Here is a 13,792-nt window from a genome sequence, read left to right on the forward strand (position 1 = left end):
AGATGGGTTGTAACCAAGTGCTCAACCGAGCAAAACAAAGCCATATGTTTGTCTAGTGGTGCCTCCTTTTGGACTGTTTGGGATGTCATTGTTGTCGGGGCGGCGTGTTGTCTGTGTTTGTCTCTCTCGGTTCCCTTGCTCCATCAAGTTCACACTGTGTGTAGCAAACAGTAAATAAATGGCAGTCGGCAGCCGCTCTGCTTTAGGCTGTGGCCCCAGCCCTTTAATCTTACCCAGCCTCTCCTCTTCAGTTTTTTTCCTCATCTCTGACTAACCACCCTTGACAAGGGAAGTGCAGAGAGGTAGGCTGCCTGTCGGCTGCGGGGCAAATTTAAACAAACGAGTAAAATAAAAGAAGGAACAGGAGACAAAAAAGGGAAAGTGACAGCTTTGGTACAGGAGAATAATTACAGGCTAGAATGAAATTAGCACAGGCGAATGGAGGGGAGCAATAGAGAGCACCGATGAGAGCTGCAAAAGAAGAAAGAAAATAGGAGAGCGGCTCATGCACTTTTCTTCAGGAGCTGGTTCTGAGAGTCGGTGGGAGTTGAGGGGAAAATGCTGAGCATTGTATCTAGAGCTTAACAGGTGTAACAAATTCTAGGAGGTAGTCATTTGCAGAGGCTGCTGCCTATGCAGTCACTGCTTTTAGTATAATAGAAATATGAGAAGTTGCCCAACAGGGAGTGCATGCAGAATGTGTGTGTTTGAAATGTAGCAGGGAGGAGGAGATGAAAGAAACAGAGTAGGCGAGAGTTGGATGCTGTCTACTATACTGGTTATCCCTCTGTGGTTTTTCCTTAAGTCTCTCTGAACTGGAGAAGAATTCCCCATTGAAACTTAAATTCCTTTTTGTGGCTGAGTGTGTACATTAGTCTTCATACATACTGTAAATATAGCCTGTAAATCAAGCATAAGGCAGTGAGAATAAGCGCTTGCATTTTGACAAATAGCCCCAATTTCAATTAATAGGACCATTAAAGCTCAGAGGCAAGGCAGACGGGTGCATTCACAGCCGCTGTGAGCAAAGGAGCCAGTTCACTCCGAAAAAACATCACACACATTTACTACAACTCTTGACATGCATTCCCCATCACATCAAGACATCTCTCCCTTTCAGCATTAAAGGCAGACAACACGACAGCACACTCAAGGATTACTGCGAGAGGATCCGAGCTGATGGGGCCGCTGGCATAATTGTGATAAATGACGGGCTTTTGTCAGGGTGCCGCTCCACGAAGAAAAGAGCACGCTTTTCTAGCTTGAATGTGTGTGTGTGTGGGGGGTTCATTCACTTCACCTGTAAGAAAAACATAAAAACATGTAATTTTCTGTGACTACAGAATTCGAGCTGTTTGACTTTAATATAGTGGAGGTTTTGAAAGTATGAGGCAGTTATTTGTCCCTAAAGCCTCTTGGCCTTGAATAATTTGGACTGACTCCTCCTGTTTTTTCCCTATATGTGGGTGACAGGCTGCCAATAATGCTCCTACATAATAGCCAATAAACTGTCAACACTAGGCGAGTATGAAACACTTTATTAGTTTGCACTCTGTCCTGGAGGTGTAGCTGACAACAGCTGTGGAATAACTTCACAGTATACACATAGTAATATGTCCAAGTTCCACATGGTACACATAATGTGTACAACTCAGAGGCTCGTAGCTCCTTGAGGAAACAAGGCACTTGACTGTACTGTACATCCTCTACACCTGCTGCTCTGACCCACAATCCCATGATGCCACAAATACTACAACACCCACATCATAAAAATTAGTGGATGAAAGGCTCCATCCATAATTCAAATGGAATTTAAAAGTTAACTCTTTCATCTAGAGTGAAAAAAGGGATTTGAGGGTTGGGCAGGCAGCTAGACAGTTGTTTTTTTGTCTTCTTTTTGAAAATGACTAACAGAGACTTTGAGACAAGTACAGACGACAGCAAAACATAAATTTTGAATGTGTTCTGAAACTGTAAAGGGATTACTTACATTGGTATTCTGTCTTTGTAAACAATGTACTAAAATAGACCTGTACTGTAGTTTGTGTTGCAATAGAATTAAGATGATGCAAAATGCTTATTGCCCATCTTTAAGCCCTACCATTGAAAGATTTTATTTCTGGAAACAGTGTCTTTCATAAATAGATGGCATCTTGAGTTGTGCACATTTTGTTGTGTTAAAATCGCTACTGGACGGTTTTAACATTAACAGCAAACGTGGCCCTGAAATATATGTGAAGGGTACAGTATGCATCTCTAAAATCATCTCCAACTGACGTTAAAATTCTGCTTTTAAATCAAATAAAAGACAAAAAAAAAACAGTTTGGCAGGGATGGTGGACCACGAGGCCCATGAGTCTGCAGGTTTTCACTCCAACCAAACAGCACAGTGAGTGATCTCGCTGATTAATATTTTCTGCCAGACAACTAAACTTGTGATATCAGCTGGTGTTCCTTTTGGTTTGAATGAAAATCTGGCACCACCACACTTGTGTTGCCCACCCTTGATGTAGGGGCCCTCCAAGGGATTGCAAGATGAATCTGGGAGGTCATGACATAAAAAGAAAACATCTGCTACACATATTATGTTTATTTTTTCTGACTCTTCTCTAACCTTTGCTTTAAAAAAAAAAAAAAAAATGGATAGCTTTGCCTCTTCAGGCCTCAGATCTGATTTTAATAGGTTTCAAAGAAGAGAACATTGGGGTCGTGAGTAGATTTTGATTTAAAGGCTCACAAGCTAAAAAGGTTTGGATTAGACTCTACATTGAAATACTAGAGCACTGTGTAGAGTGTGAGTTTTACTGGTGGATGGCTTTTTGAATCGTGTCTCTGTGGTACTGAAAGGAAAAAATAAATCGTCACTCCTCTGTATTAAACTTTTATCTGTAAAAGTTCCCTGTAAAGTGACAGAGAAAATGTACACTAAAGGTCACAGTCTGTACTTTGGCATCTAATGGCAGAAGAGTGTTGATCAAATATTACCAACAAATGACATGAAATGAACTCAAATTTAACAAGGTGTCTGGATGCAAAGAAATCAACAAATCTGTGGCAGTTTGGGCAGCTGTGCCCAGATTAATGAAGGGAATAGACACTACTAGACTTCAACATACATTTCTGGAATATTCTTTACAGTCTCATAGATGTGTTCCCAGTGTTCAATTTAAAAATGCATTTTGAGTTATTCTTCAACAAAATGTGCAGAAAGCCAAGCTTGCCAAATGCATTTCCATCGCTCTGCATTATACCCATCACTGTTGGGCTGAAAGTTATCTGTTTGGATGCAATACTGGCTTGGCTGGTCCGAGTTTTGGGTGTGGGCGTGCGTACATGCTTTTGTGCATGCGTACGTGTTCAGAGTGACTCTAGAGTTCATGGGAGATGAAAGACGGTCCTAAGGGAGTCTCTGTGGGCTCCAGGCTGACGTGGGAGAGAGTGTGGCTTTGGGAGCGAGACAGTGTGTGATAATGAGAGGGAGGAGCTTTCCCCTGGGCCTGGCCCTCTCCCTGCCCTGAGCTCTGGCTTGGCAGGGTCGAGTCTCCTGGTTCTGTTCCAGACACAGTCCCAGCTCCCGCAGCACCGCGCTCCTGCTTGTGTCTCTCCCAGGCTGAGCTCAGCTTCACAGCCAGAGCCAACAGGTTCTTCCCCAGGAACACAGTGGACACACGAGGGTCCCTGTACCACAGCATGCCTGTGCCCCTCAGGGCCAGGGTGAATATATTGATAGTCACCAAGCTGAGCCAAGGGTACAAAGCCTCTTTACGGGGCCCCCTCTGTCCTGGCAGGCCGGTGGCTCCCAGCTCTGTAAGGGCCACACACGGCAACAGCAGCAGGAGGGCATAGCAGTAAAAGAACACCAGGCCCTCGGCCCAGATAGGCAGCCTCTGCTCAACAATCCCTCCAGTCCCCGCTGCAGCCCCTCCTTGGGCTTCCCACAGCCCCGCCTGCAGGTCAAGCACATCCAGCAGGTCCACCACCACCCACAGGAGCCGGCCACGCACCTCCTGCTTCCTGCGCTGCGGTGTCATGTGGTCAGCTCCTGTCAGAATGAGAAACAAGGAGGGCAGGCAGATGGACAGCAGCAGCGTCAGCGTCTTCCTTGCCAGCGGGTCGGGCGGCCGGCGCTCCTGCCTGTAGTTATGGCAGACAAAGAAGAGCTTGAGCTGGAGCAGGGACAGGAACAGGAACCAGAGGGCGTTGGCAAAACCACGACGTGGCGACCGTGCCTCTGACACCACCCCAGCCGACACGAAGCGCAGCGCGAGCAGGAAGCCCACATCACCTAGCAACACTGCCGCACACTGCCACACGCTAGGTCCTGGAAGACCACGAGCCCCCAGCATGCTCTGCTCCAGCAGGTAGAGGTCCACCACTGCCATCGTGCTCACCGTGACCAGGGTGGATACGCACACCTGGGGCGTGGGCACCATGCCTGAAAGACACACACACACACACACACACACACACACAGTGGTAAATCTGTTACATCGACAGAATCACATCGCATTACGCGGTGCCATCTGTCCCCAGTAAAACTAACAAATATGCAGGATAAGAAAACATGCTTGATTTTTTTTTTTTCAGCCCTAATTTAAACCAAATATAAAATAGTTTGATGCTTGTTGCTATGGTTAAAGATATTGGCTGCCTAGTAAGCAGTGAGCGTCCTTCATCTTTGGCCAGAGCTACATCTACCCTGGCTGCTCAAGCTGAGAAGCCTGTTAAATTGTTTTTTTTACTCTGCAGCTCTTTGAATTAAATAGTCTTCATTTTCCATAGAGGTCCTAACATTGCTTCTTTTTAATTCTGAGATTTCCCCCAAGTTCTCTGCTGTTACCTTTTTCTGTTTATTGTTGTTGTTTCTGTTCTTTTTTTGTACTCATCTTACTCATTATTAATTAACTGTGCTCAGGCGCAGCTAGGTGCCCTGTCAATGCCTTTTCTCTGCCTCTGTAGTGTGCCATGTTTATTCTCATACTGTGCTGCAGTCTTTAATCATCACAAATTCCCCTCTCATTTCAGATGAATATTGATAACTTGCAGTTTGTTTAGAGATGCGTTTGACTCCTGTCTTTGTGTTCACAATGTGTACGTCTGGGTGAGTACATGCAGGCAATGCTAATCTGGCTGAATATGAGGGTTTTCTTTTTTTGTTGCAGCTCATATCTCAGCCACAGACAGTATAAACCTCAGTACTGACATAGCATGAGAAATGATAATTGACTTTACAGTGTAATCGAACCGACGTCTCTTTATCGTATTTAGCTGTAAAGCACAGCACAGACCAGTGGACTGTCTGTTATCTGCTCAGCACCACTTGGGGGTGTCAACCCCACAACTAGATCGATGACATTATAATATAAAATCATTACCAGCTCAGAAGTGTCGTAATGGCAACAGTTGACCGTGATCGAGCGAGAGATTGTCAGCATGATTGCGGCCTCTGAGAAAAGTGCCAGTGGAAAGTGTGTATTGATATCTTGCCGATGGAAGACGCATCACTTCCCTCACTGTAAGACTAACAGGAGCTCTGCCACCTCCTCGGTGCTGTCTGAATCATTGAAGAGGGCTGAGGAACTCCACTGGGTAAAAAAAGGGGCTAGAGATTGTGTATGTATATGTGTGTGTGTGTGTGGAGAAGGAGAATGAGCATATGACTACAAGTGAAAGATTAATAGGCCTCTTAGCTGTCTACATGCCTAATAAAGTGTTACTGCATGACGGTAATCGTTCATAAATAAGCTCAGGGGGAGAGGAGGTGAAAGTGATGAAGAGGAAAAGGCTTAAATGCAGATAGAAAGTGACTTCCACCCACTTATATGAAGACATGCATTTCATGAGCCAGCTTGGCCTGGATGAATCCAAGTGTATTCATCACCGGGGCTATTGAAATATCACAGACATTAGGATTTGTTCTGAAACAGATGAATCAAAGAGATGAGGAAAGGAACGATCTCGACTGATTAATCTGCTCGGAGGCATGGTGGGAGGACAGGCGTGGATCATGCCAGCATTCGTAATATCAGATTGTCTATAAAGCCTTTTGTCTCACCGCACACTGCAACTTGATTATCATTTCCCCAAAATTGAATGAATTTCACCAAGCCGCAGATTGAGAGGATATTGGAATTCAATTTTGTTTTTTTCTTTCTCAGGAACAAAGCCAATCTGCAGGGAGAGGGAGGGGATGGAGAAGTTTACAGCCACTGTTGCAGCTGGCTTTTTCTCGAGATCGTGCCTCTTAAGTTATTCCACCTGCACCTTAAATTTCACCCTGGAAATCTCCCTGTCAGCCTGTGTTTGTGTTTTGACTCCCTGTCAACGCTGTGTAATTTATTCTGTCCTGAGTGAGGGACCGGAATGACAGCCCGTGTGTCCACTCAGCTCATCAATAATGACCAAATTCATCATTCCCCTGTCTGGGAAATGACACTGCTGTTGACAAGGTGAGGTAACCCATTTTGCTGTGAGCATGAGTAATGGCATGTAATAGTGTGCAGGTGAAAGATTAGTTCTATTTTTTTTTTTCAACTGTGATCTGTTTTGTACTGAAAATCCATTTCTGCCCAGTTTTTTTCCACTTCTTGCCTTTAAGCTTATAATGTGTGACAGTAGTGCACATGGCTCTCCCTCCATTCTGCACTTGTGTCTAAGTAATCATCCAAAAAGAGCTCTCTTTGCAACACAGGGACAAAGATAAAGCAAGGGGTGGAGGCAGAGCGGTTGCCACTTGCATTTGTTTTCTGTTAATGTTGAGTGATTTCCAGGTGGACAGAAATCCATGTAGGGCAAAGATTAATTTGTCTACAGGCACAATTTATCTCCATAATCACGCCTCATAAAGCTCCAAATTACATCAAAGACAAGAATCCTTCACAAGTTATCACAGGTGCCCCCTGAGCACCAAGGGCATCAGGACAACATCTATGCCATTATGTGCAAACTAATTAATTAATAGAGAACCAGGCAGTGTGCAATCCCTGATAATGCATTGCTGAATAAATCCCCTCTTCAGACTTAAAGCCACATGACTAAAACATCTGTTGATTTGTCAGGTAGCAGCCCAAGTGTTGCCTGAGGGGCTTGTTGTTTCGCAAATTTTAAAGAGTTATTACGTTTAGTTTTTTTCTTGAAAATGTGGTTATCATTAGCTGCCCCAGCATGCAGTGCTGTTGTGCGACGTCTTGCATCCTCCGGGCAATTTAACAAGCTCTAATAAACCGCTTCTCTGCAACACCTGTTTCATAACTGCCCTATTAACAGCAGGTATTGTGGCTTTATCCGTGCACGGCTGGTAGTAAAGTGAAGCTTTAGTTACCCAAAACATTCGTCTTGCACTTGGGCTCGATCCTCCTGGCTTGATTTACAGCAAGTAATGTGTTTTTCTCCAAGTAGAAGCGCTGCCGGTGACCAATAAAGTCTCTTTTATTGTCGTTGATGAGCCGGGCTCGGTGATAAAGTCTTATTCTTAGACTCCGGGGGTTTGTTCACAGTCAGGCTCCAGGAGAAGGCTCATCTCGAGGCTGTGAGAGAGGGAAGTCATCGCCACTGCCACACCAAGCAGACCCGAGTTTGTAGGAACAAAAATAAATAAATACTTATCAAGATTTCCCCCTCCGTGCAGATCTGGCGTGGCCGGTATGTCCGACGGTTATTGCAGGGGCTCGATGTGAATCTGGATCTGTCACCTCCCCGCAGCGTCGGGCTTCTGCTGTTTGTCGGTTTATCTTTCGACACAGCAGCGGGGCAGAGAGCCATGCAGGGGCTGCCGCTGCTGCTCGGTGGGGCTCCGGCTGTGCGGAGCGGCCGGGGGAAGTCGGTCAGAAGTGGAGCAGCAGCATCAGCGGCGACGCGGAATCGTTAAAGTGGAGACCGCATACCGATCCAACCGAGAAGATGGCTCATATGAGGGAGACAGAGAGAGAGAGGTGCAACACTGAGAGGAGGACGAGGAGAAACTCACTCACGCTGTCGAGTTTGGTTGTGGTGTTAATTTGTAAGCATGTTACGTGCTCCAGTCCAGACCTCCCACCCTCCTCAGTTTCTCCTCCTCTCCTCCACCATCAGCTGTGGAAGTTTTCAGCTGGAAGATGCCATTAATATTTGAAAGCACCCAGTTACAGTATACTCATTGGTTATGGTAATTATGATGATGCCATTTGCAGAAGATTAGTTGCATTGTTTGAGAGCAGTCTGATACCTTATTTACCCTTCCTTGCTTAAAATAAGAGCGGAGGAAGTGGAGCGAAAGATGCTTGTAGCCTGTAGACACATTTAGAGCTCAGAAGGCAGATGTTACAACTTTAATTAGTCCTCCTTCTGTCTACTTACTGTCTTAGTCACACAAGGAAATCATCCCCCTGTTGTAGATTAACTCATTACAGCCGGCTTACTGAATATTTAAACAGAAGGATTGGGAATTTCTGAGGCAGATCAAAGAAGGCTTGCTGCTTTCCTTGTCCAAGAATTAAATTTTGGTTCCTTTGTCAACCACAGATGTGATTTAAAGGAATTTCCTAGCATCACCTTGTCTTCAAGGTCCTGCTCCTTCAAGTGTATCTGTAGACATTCCAGTCTGCACCTTTAGCAAAGGCTCAAGTCCTCAACTCCCTCGTTTCTGTGACTCTCTGTGTGCCGGGTTCATTTTAGAGTGAGAGGTTTAATCAGACTGGTGAGAAAGGGGATGGAGAGTCATCTTTCTTGTCAGATTCAGCTCTGCGCTCTGCTGGCTTCCAAGAGAAGAGAGATTTTCCATTTTCCTCACTTCAGCGTGGGTTTTTTTTTTGTTCTTTTTCACCCCTCTTCTTCCTCTCCTCCATCCTGCTACTATCCTCTTGTTTTCTTTTCTTCCTTGTTCCCTGTGGGTGTGGTTGAAGGTCATTCTGCACACTGGCTCACTTTCAGAGGGGGGGGTCGAGGCAGGAAAAAGGACAGGACGAACAGTGAGAATAGCAGAGGAGGGCGAGGGGCAGCCATGCGGGCAGGCTGTCCACGGTACTGTGCAGTCATCACTTTTTGCTTTAGACATGATTGGGGATGTTTGGAAGGACACATGGGGATTCAGACTGTCCAAGAATGCTAAAGGCATCAACAGTGAGCACTGCTCCACATCAGACCCAAGGCTGACCTCCACAAACATGGAGGACGCAATCCCCTCGCCTTCCTTCTGTTGGCTCTTACTGTGTCATCTCCGAGTGTGTGGCATGAATTAAAAGGGTACTCCATAGATTTAGCATTGCACTAGATCGGACTGATGATGGAAAAAAAGTATCTAAATCGATGCAGCAGAAACAGAAATATCATCTTTTTTATTCCACAAAATCTTCTTCCTTGTCAAAACATGGTGCCTGCATTACCCACAATGCAACTCAACCACCAACAGTTCAATCTGAGATTTGGGTGTATGCTAGTAGCAGATAATGTAGCCTTGAGCCTCTAGCCTCAAGCAGAGATGAGGAGCGGCTACAGAGTCTGGTAAGCTACTTTCTAACTCCACACCCTCCGATTTTTTTCATTTTTAAACTCGTAGTCCTCAGCCCCAACCGATGCTGACTCACATGACATCACTTGAGGCAATTGTATAGATTTCGCACAGCTCTCTCTGGAGCCACAAAAGCCGTTATGCAACTTTTTTCGCATATGCAACAGACTTTGATGTGTAAAATCGGTGGAGTTCCCAACACCTTTAGTGTGCAAATTTCACTATTATCTCTCTGAATACTCTACAAACACAACACAAGCTTTGTTAAAACATTGCTATCAGTTGTTGTTGCAGTCTGACTTTATTCTAACCCCTGACTCTCTTTCTTTGTGTGTCTCCTCCACTTGTCAGTGTATCTTGTGATTGTTCAGTCATCTCCAGCGTGGAGCCTCAGCTGCCTGCAGTTCAGGCTCCTGTGTTTCTGCTGCAGCCTCCACACATGATTAATCATGTGAAGTGGCAAAAAGCACAACACTGTCAAGACTGTGAGGGGGACCTAATGGAGTTGAAAATGAGAAGTTTTGTCGTGATGCAATCCATTTTGTTCCACCTTCGCCTGCTTGCTTGCTTGCTTTCGCCATGCCCTCAAACAGCAAATTCTTCTTCTTGTGCCAGGTACCAAAAGTGAAGGCTGTGTCTATTTAAAGATCCAGACAGCAAAAATACTGCTGAGAAGTTTTGGCTTGTTTTGGTTGTTATAAAGATGAGTCCCGGAATTTGGTTCGCTCCGTCGGTTCTGCACTCATGTCCGTTTGAGCAGCGCTCCTCAGCTCTTTTATGCGGGGCTGTATATTGGCCTCAGCACAGTTCACTGGAGACTGGGGGGTAAAATCGTTTTCATTTTCCACTTTTAAGACTAATCCACTGATTCCAGGGTGGAAAATCAAGTAAAATGCGTGTCCAGTGTGAACTCAATTTATTTTGTGCTATTTGCTGCGTGTGGCTGTGTCTGTTAGACCTAAACTGACCTGCTGCTCAGCCTCTCGCTCTCTGTTACCCCCTCTGCAGCTGAGGGTTCAACATGAAACCTAATCATCTCTATGATGCCACAATGGGGCTGAATGTGATAAAATGCCAACAGCGGAGCAGATTAAATGAACAAGGTAATGAAGGTAATGAATGAGAGTGTTACACACTGAAGAGTTTAATTAACCTCGCCTCCCACCAGCCTCTCTCCACTGTAACACCTTCATCACCGTATCGCAGCCCTCCTCTGTGTTGACCGCCCGGGGCAATTTATTGCGTGGCCTTGTGTGCCAGGGGCAATTAATCCCACCTTCTGCCCCAAGGCCTTATCCTGCGTCTGTGTCCTTTATCTCCATGTTTGCCACGCTCCCATAAGCACAATACTTCTCTTGACCTACTCTCCCTCTCTTTCTCATCTCCCTCCATCCCCCTCCACTTCCTTTCTCTTTCTCTGTCCCTCATTTTTTTCCCCTGTTCTCTCAGATGCAGAGACACCTGCGACCACACACAGTGAACACTTCCTCACCGTCAGCAGTCCCTGGCAGCTGAATATGCACACACATCCACTCTTCAACTGATAGTCTTGTCAGATTGAAATGAGGCCGAAGTATTCATACATAAACATACACACACACTCACCCATATTCATGAGGACCTCCTGCGGCCTTCACTTTACTTCTCTCCTCTCCCGTTGTTCACCTTGGTAAAAAAAAAAAAAAAAACACCTCTCATTGTTCAAATATTGACTGTGATCGCTGGCCACATCCTGACAACTTCAATACTCCTCAGCTGTCTCTCTCTTTCCCATTCCTGTCTCTCCTCCCCTCCATCCGCACACACCATCCTGCCACACCAGTGCTACATCTTGTTAAAAAGAGTTAGTGAAGCTGAAAGGCCAATCACATTAACACAGAGGGATTGTCAAAAAAGACTGCAGAGAATATGGTGGAAGGGTCAAATCAAATGGACACTTCTCAGATTTTAATTGCAAATGCCTAATTGCTCCCATAATTATGAGTAATAAGACTCTCCCGCGCTGATCTTGAATGGATCATACAGCAATTACTCACCACTGTCGCTGCTGGATTTGACGGCGAGAAATATCTTCGTAGATTAGCGTTTAATCCTGGTGCCCAGGATCTCAGAAGTCTTTGAAGATGTGCGGCTGAATGTCCTCGTCCGCAGCCGGCGTGGAAGGCCCCGCCTTGGGTGATGGGCTGCAGCCATTTTATACTGGAGAGCACCCGGCTCTAATCAGTCATGGTGGAAGAGAGAGGATTTATCCAGCAGCTCGGACTCGAGGATGATTAGATGCTCAGATGCAGTGAGTGGGGTTAGCGATTTGGCCAGGGCATGAATGTTATTGTTCCAGCTCTCTCTCTCTCTCTGATAAATGTCATATGAAGTTGGAGGGGCCAACCTTGAAACTTGCTTTCATGGCAAGCCAGCCCACATTTAAAGACTGTGATTGCAATTACCAACATGGTTACTGCAGTTAAACTATTAAATAGCCTGAAGCCAAAATAAAACTTACAAAATAAGACTCTTGTGGAACAGTTTAATTAAAATATCATTACCTTGTTTCTGGTGCATACTTAATTGTGTGCGGTGCTCAGGGCAAATGGTTATCCAAGTGGGTCGTGTCTCATCCTCAGGCCAGTCTTTGTCTTATTTGCCCTTTTTTTTCATGTTTGTTCAAGCCCTTTTTAGCAGCGACGGACTGTCTGGTCAGGGACGCCATGTGAAGTCTTTGCCTCTGTCTATCTTTAGAACAGTCGCTCCTCTGTCTGCATAATGTCTCACCGTCCGTGCTTAAGCACATTTAAGAAGCATCAGACATTATCTCTGGCTGGTCAGTGAGTCCCTTTCATGGCATTGTGTGGCTTGAAAGGGCCATCTGAGTCGGTGGGAGAGATCATTATCTGACATGGGCTAAACAGAAGGAAAGGAACGGGAGCTGAATGTGTGAGGCAGAGCCCGAGGGTTTGCTTTGACTCATACCCAACATCACAGCCTTTATTCTAATCCATATTTAATTAGACTTCTTTTAGTACTCCCTCCCCGCTTGTTTACCCTTGCTATGTTGTTTTATGGGAGGCGGGAAGGGCACGGGTAGAAGGTAGTGAGGTTGACATGGGATTACTATTAATAAGCACGAGAGGAGGAGGGAAGGTAGAGCCTAGTGAGGGCTCCGGGGACGTAGCTGCATTTCATTTCATTAATAGGATATTGTAATTCAAATAGCTCTGAAACAATAACCTGCCTCAACTCATGTGATGTGTTGAAATTTCAATCAGTTTGTTGTTGTTGTGTTAGCGGATGCATAGAAACGCTGGTGAGTAATGAGTAGCGTTTTAGACACTAATGAAATGATGGAGTTGTGTAGATGAAGCGACTGATTAGCATTCATCGGGTGCTTTTGAAGCCTTTAGTGGAAATGATGTTCACAGAACTTTATGCTCCGTTAAGTTCCAATAAATGTCTTCCCCGTCCTGTCATTGGAGAATGTCTCAGGATGACTGACTTTTCATCAGATCCATTATCAGAATCTGAAAGCTGTGCTCTGCTCTGCTCTGTCGTGGAGCAATAGAAGCTCGCGAGTCCATTAAACTGTATAAAAATCCTTCCCCTCATTTCTGAAATGAACATTTCAATCAGTGTGTTGCCTTTGGGAAGGATGGCGGGTGAAGGTCAGTATAAATTTCAGCAGGAATAATTAGATTCTTTATTAGTCTTTGCCATTGAATTCAGCTCCAAAGAGGAATGGTGCAAAGGAGCAGCGTTGGCCGGGTGTTGACTTAATGTCACCCATCCATTTTGCTTTCGCTCTGGTTGTCCTCGCAGGAGCTGGAAAATGGGAGGCTCATTCATCACTGGGTTTCTCTGGCTCTGGGCACCAACATGCATTCAGTCATAGCTCGAGTGACAAACACACACACACACACTCTGAAACAACAGAGGGCTGCACACACACATGTACACACACAAACACAGATGCATCTCACTGTGAATACAACAAGAATAACAAGTATGAAGTGTAAAAATGTCTCAAGATGTTATGGCACATAAACACTCACACTTGTCATATATATATATATATATATATATATATATATATATATACCGTCACACACTTGTTCCCTGAACCATTCATGTGTGCAAATATAGTCAGACCTCTGACGTTTTGTGATTGATTGACTGACAGCAGCGCAGGCATCTGTATTCTGGCAGCACAGTGTGACACGAGTGACGTTCAGCCGAATGTTTGCGATCTCAGACTTCTCATACATTTTAAAGCGATCCTCCATCATTTTCCCATGTTTATTTCCCTCTTTTCCCATC

At 45.1% G+C, this 13,792-nt stretch overlaps 2 protein-coding genes across 4 annotated transcripts in view; one reads left to right on the top strand and one right to left on the bottom strand.

Moving 5' to 3' along the window:
- Positions 1 to 13,792, top strand: part of mrpl11 (mitochondrial ribosomal protein L11) — a 34,896-nt gene that overhangs the window by 14,628 nt on the left and 6,476 nt on the right. The gene's annotated exons all lie outside the window — the stretch shown is intronic.
- tmem265 (transmembrane protein 265) lies at positions 1,519 to 13,789 on the bottom strand. 3 transcript variants are annotated; one of them, XM_044205900.1, is made up of 3 exons: positions 12,028 to 13,789; positions 11,090 to 11,700; positions 1,519 to 4,435 (listed from the first exon to the last, which is right to left on the bottom strand). In XM_044205900.1, exons 2-3 carry the CDS (start codon positions 11,097 to 11,099, stop codon positions 3,369 to 3,371), a joined length of 1,077 nt encoding a protein of 358 aa, XP_044061835.1. In that variant the 5' UTR covers positions 11,100 to 11,700; positions 12,028 to 13,789; the 3' UTR covers positions 1,519 to 3,368. The 3 variants fall into 3 exon arrangements, with proteins under 3 accessions (XP_044061835.1, XP_044061834.1, XP_044061836.1); XM_044205899.1 differs by having other exon boundaries at positions 11,090 to 11,149; positions 11,521 to 13,789; XM_044205901.1 differs by lacking the exons at positions 11,090 to 11,700; positions 12,028 to 13,789 and adding an exon at positions 7,322 to 10,868.

Source organism: Siniperca chuatsi, linkage group LG8 (genome assembly GCF_020085105.1).
Source record: "Siniperca chuatsi isolate FFG_IHB_CAS linkage group LG8, ASM2008510v1, whole genome shotgun sequence".
NCBI lineage: Eukaryota > Metazoa > Chordata > Actinopteri > Centrarchiformes > Sinipercidae > Siniperca > Siniperca chuatsi.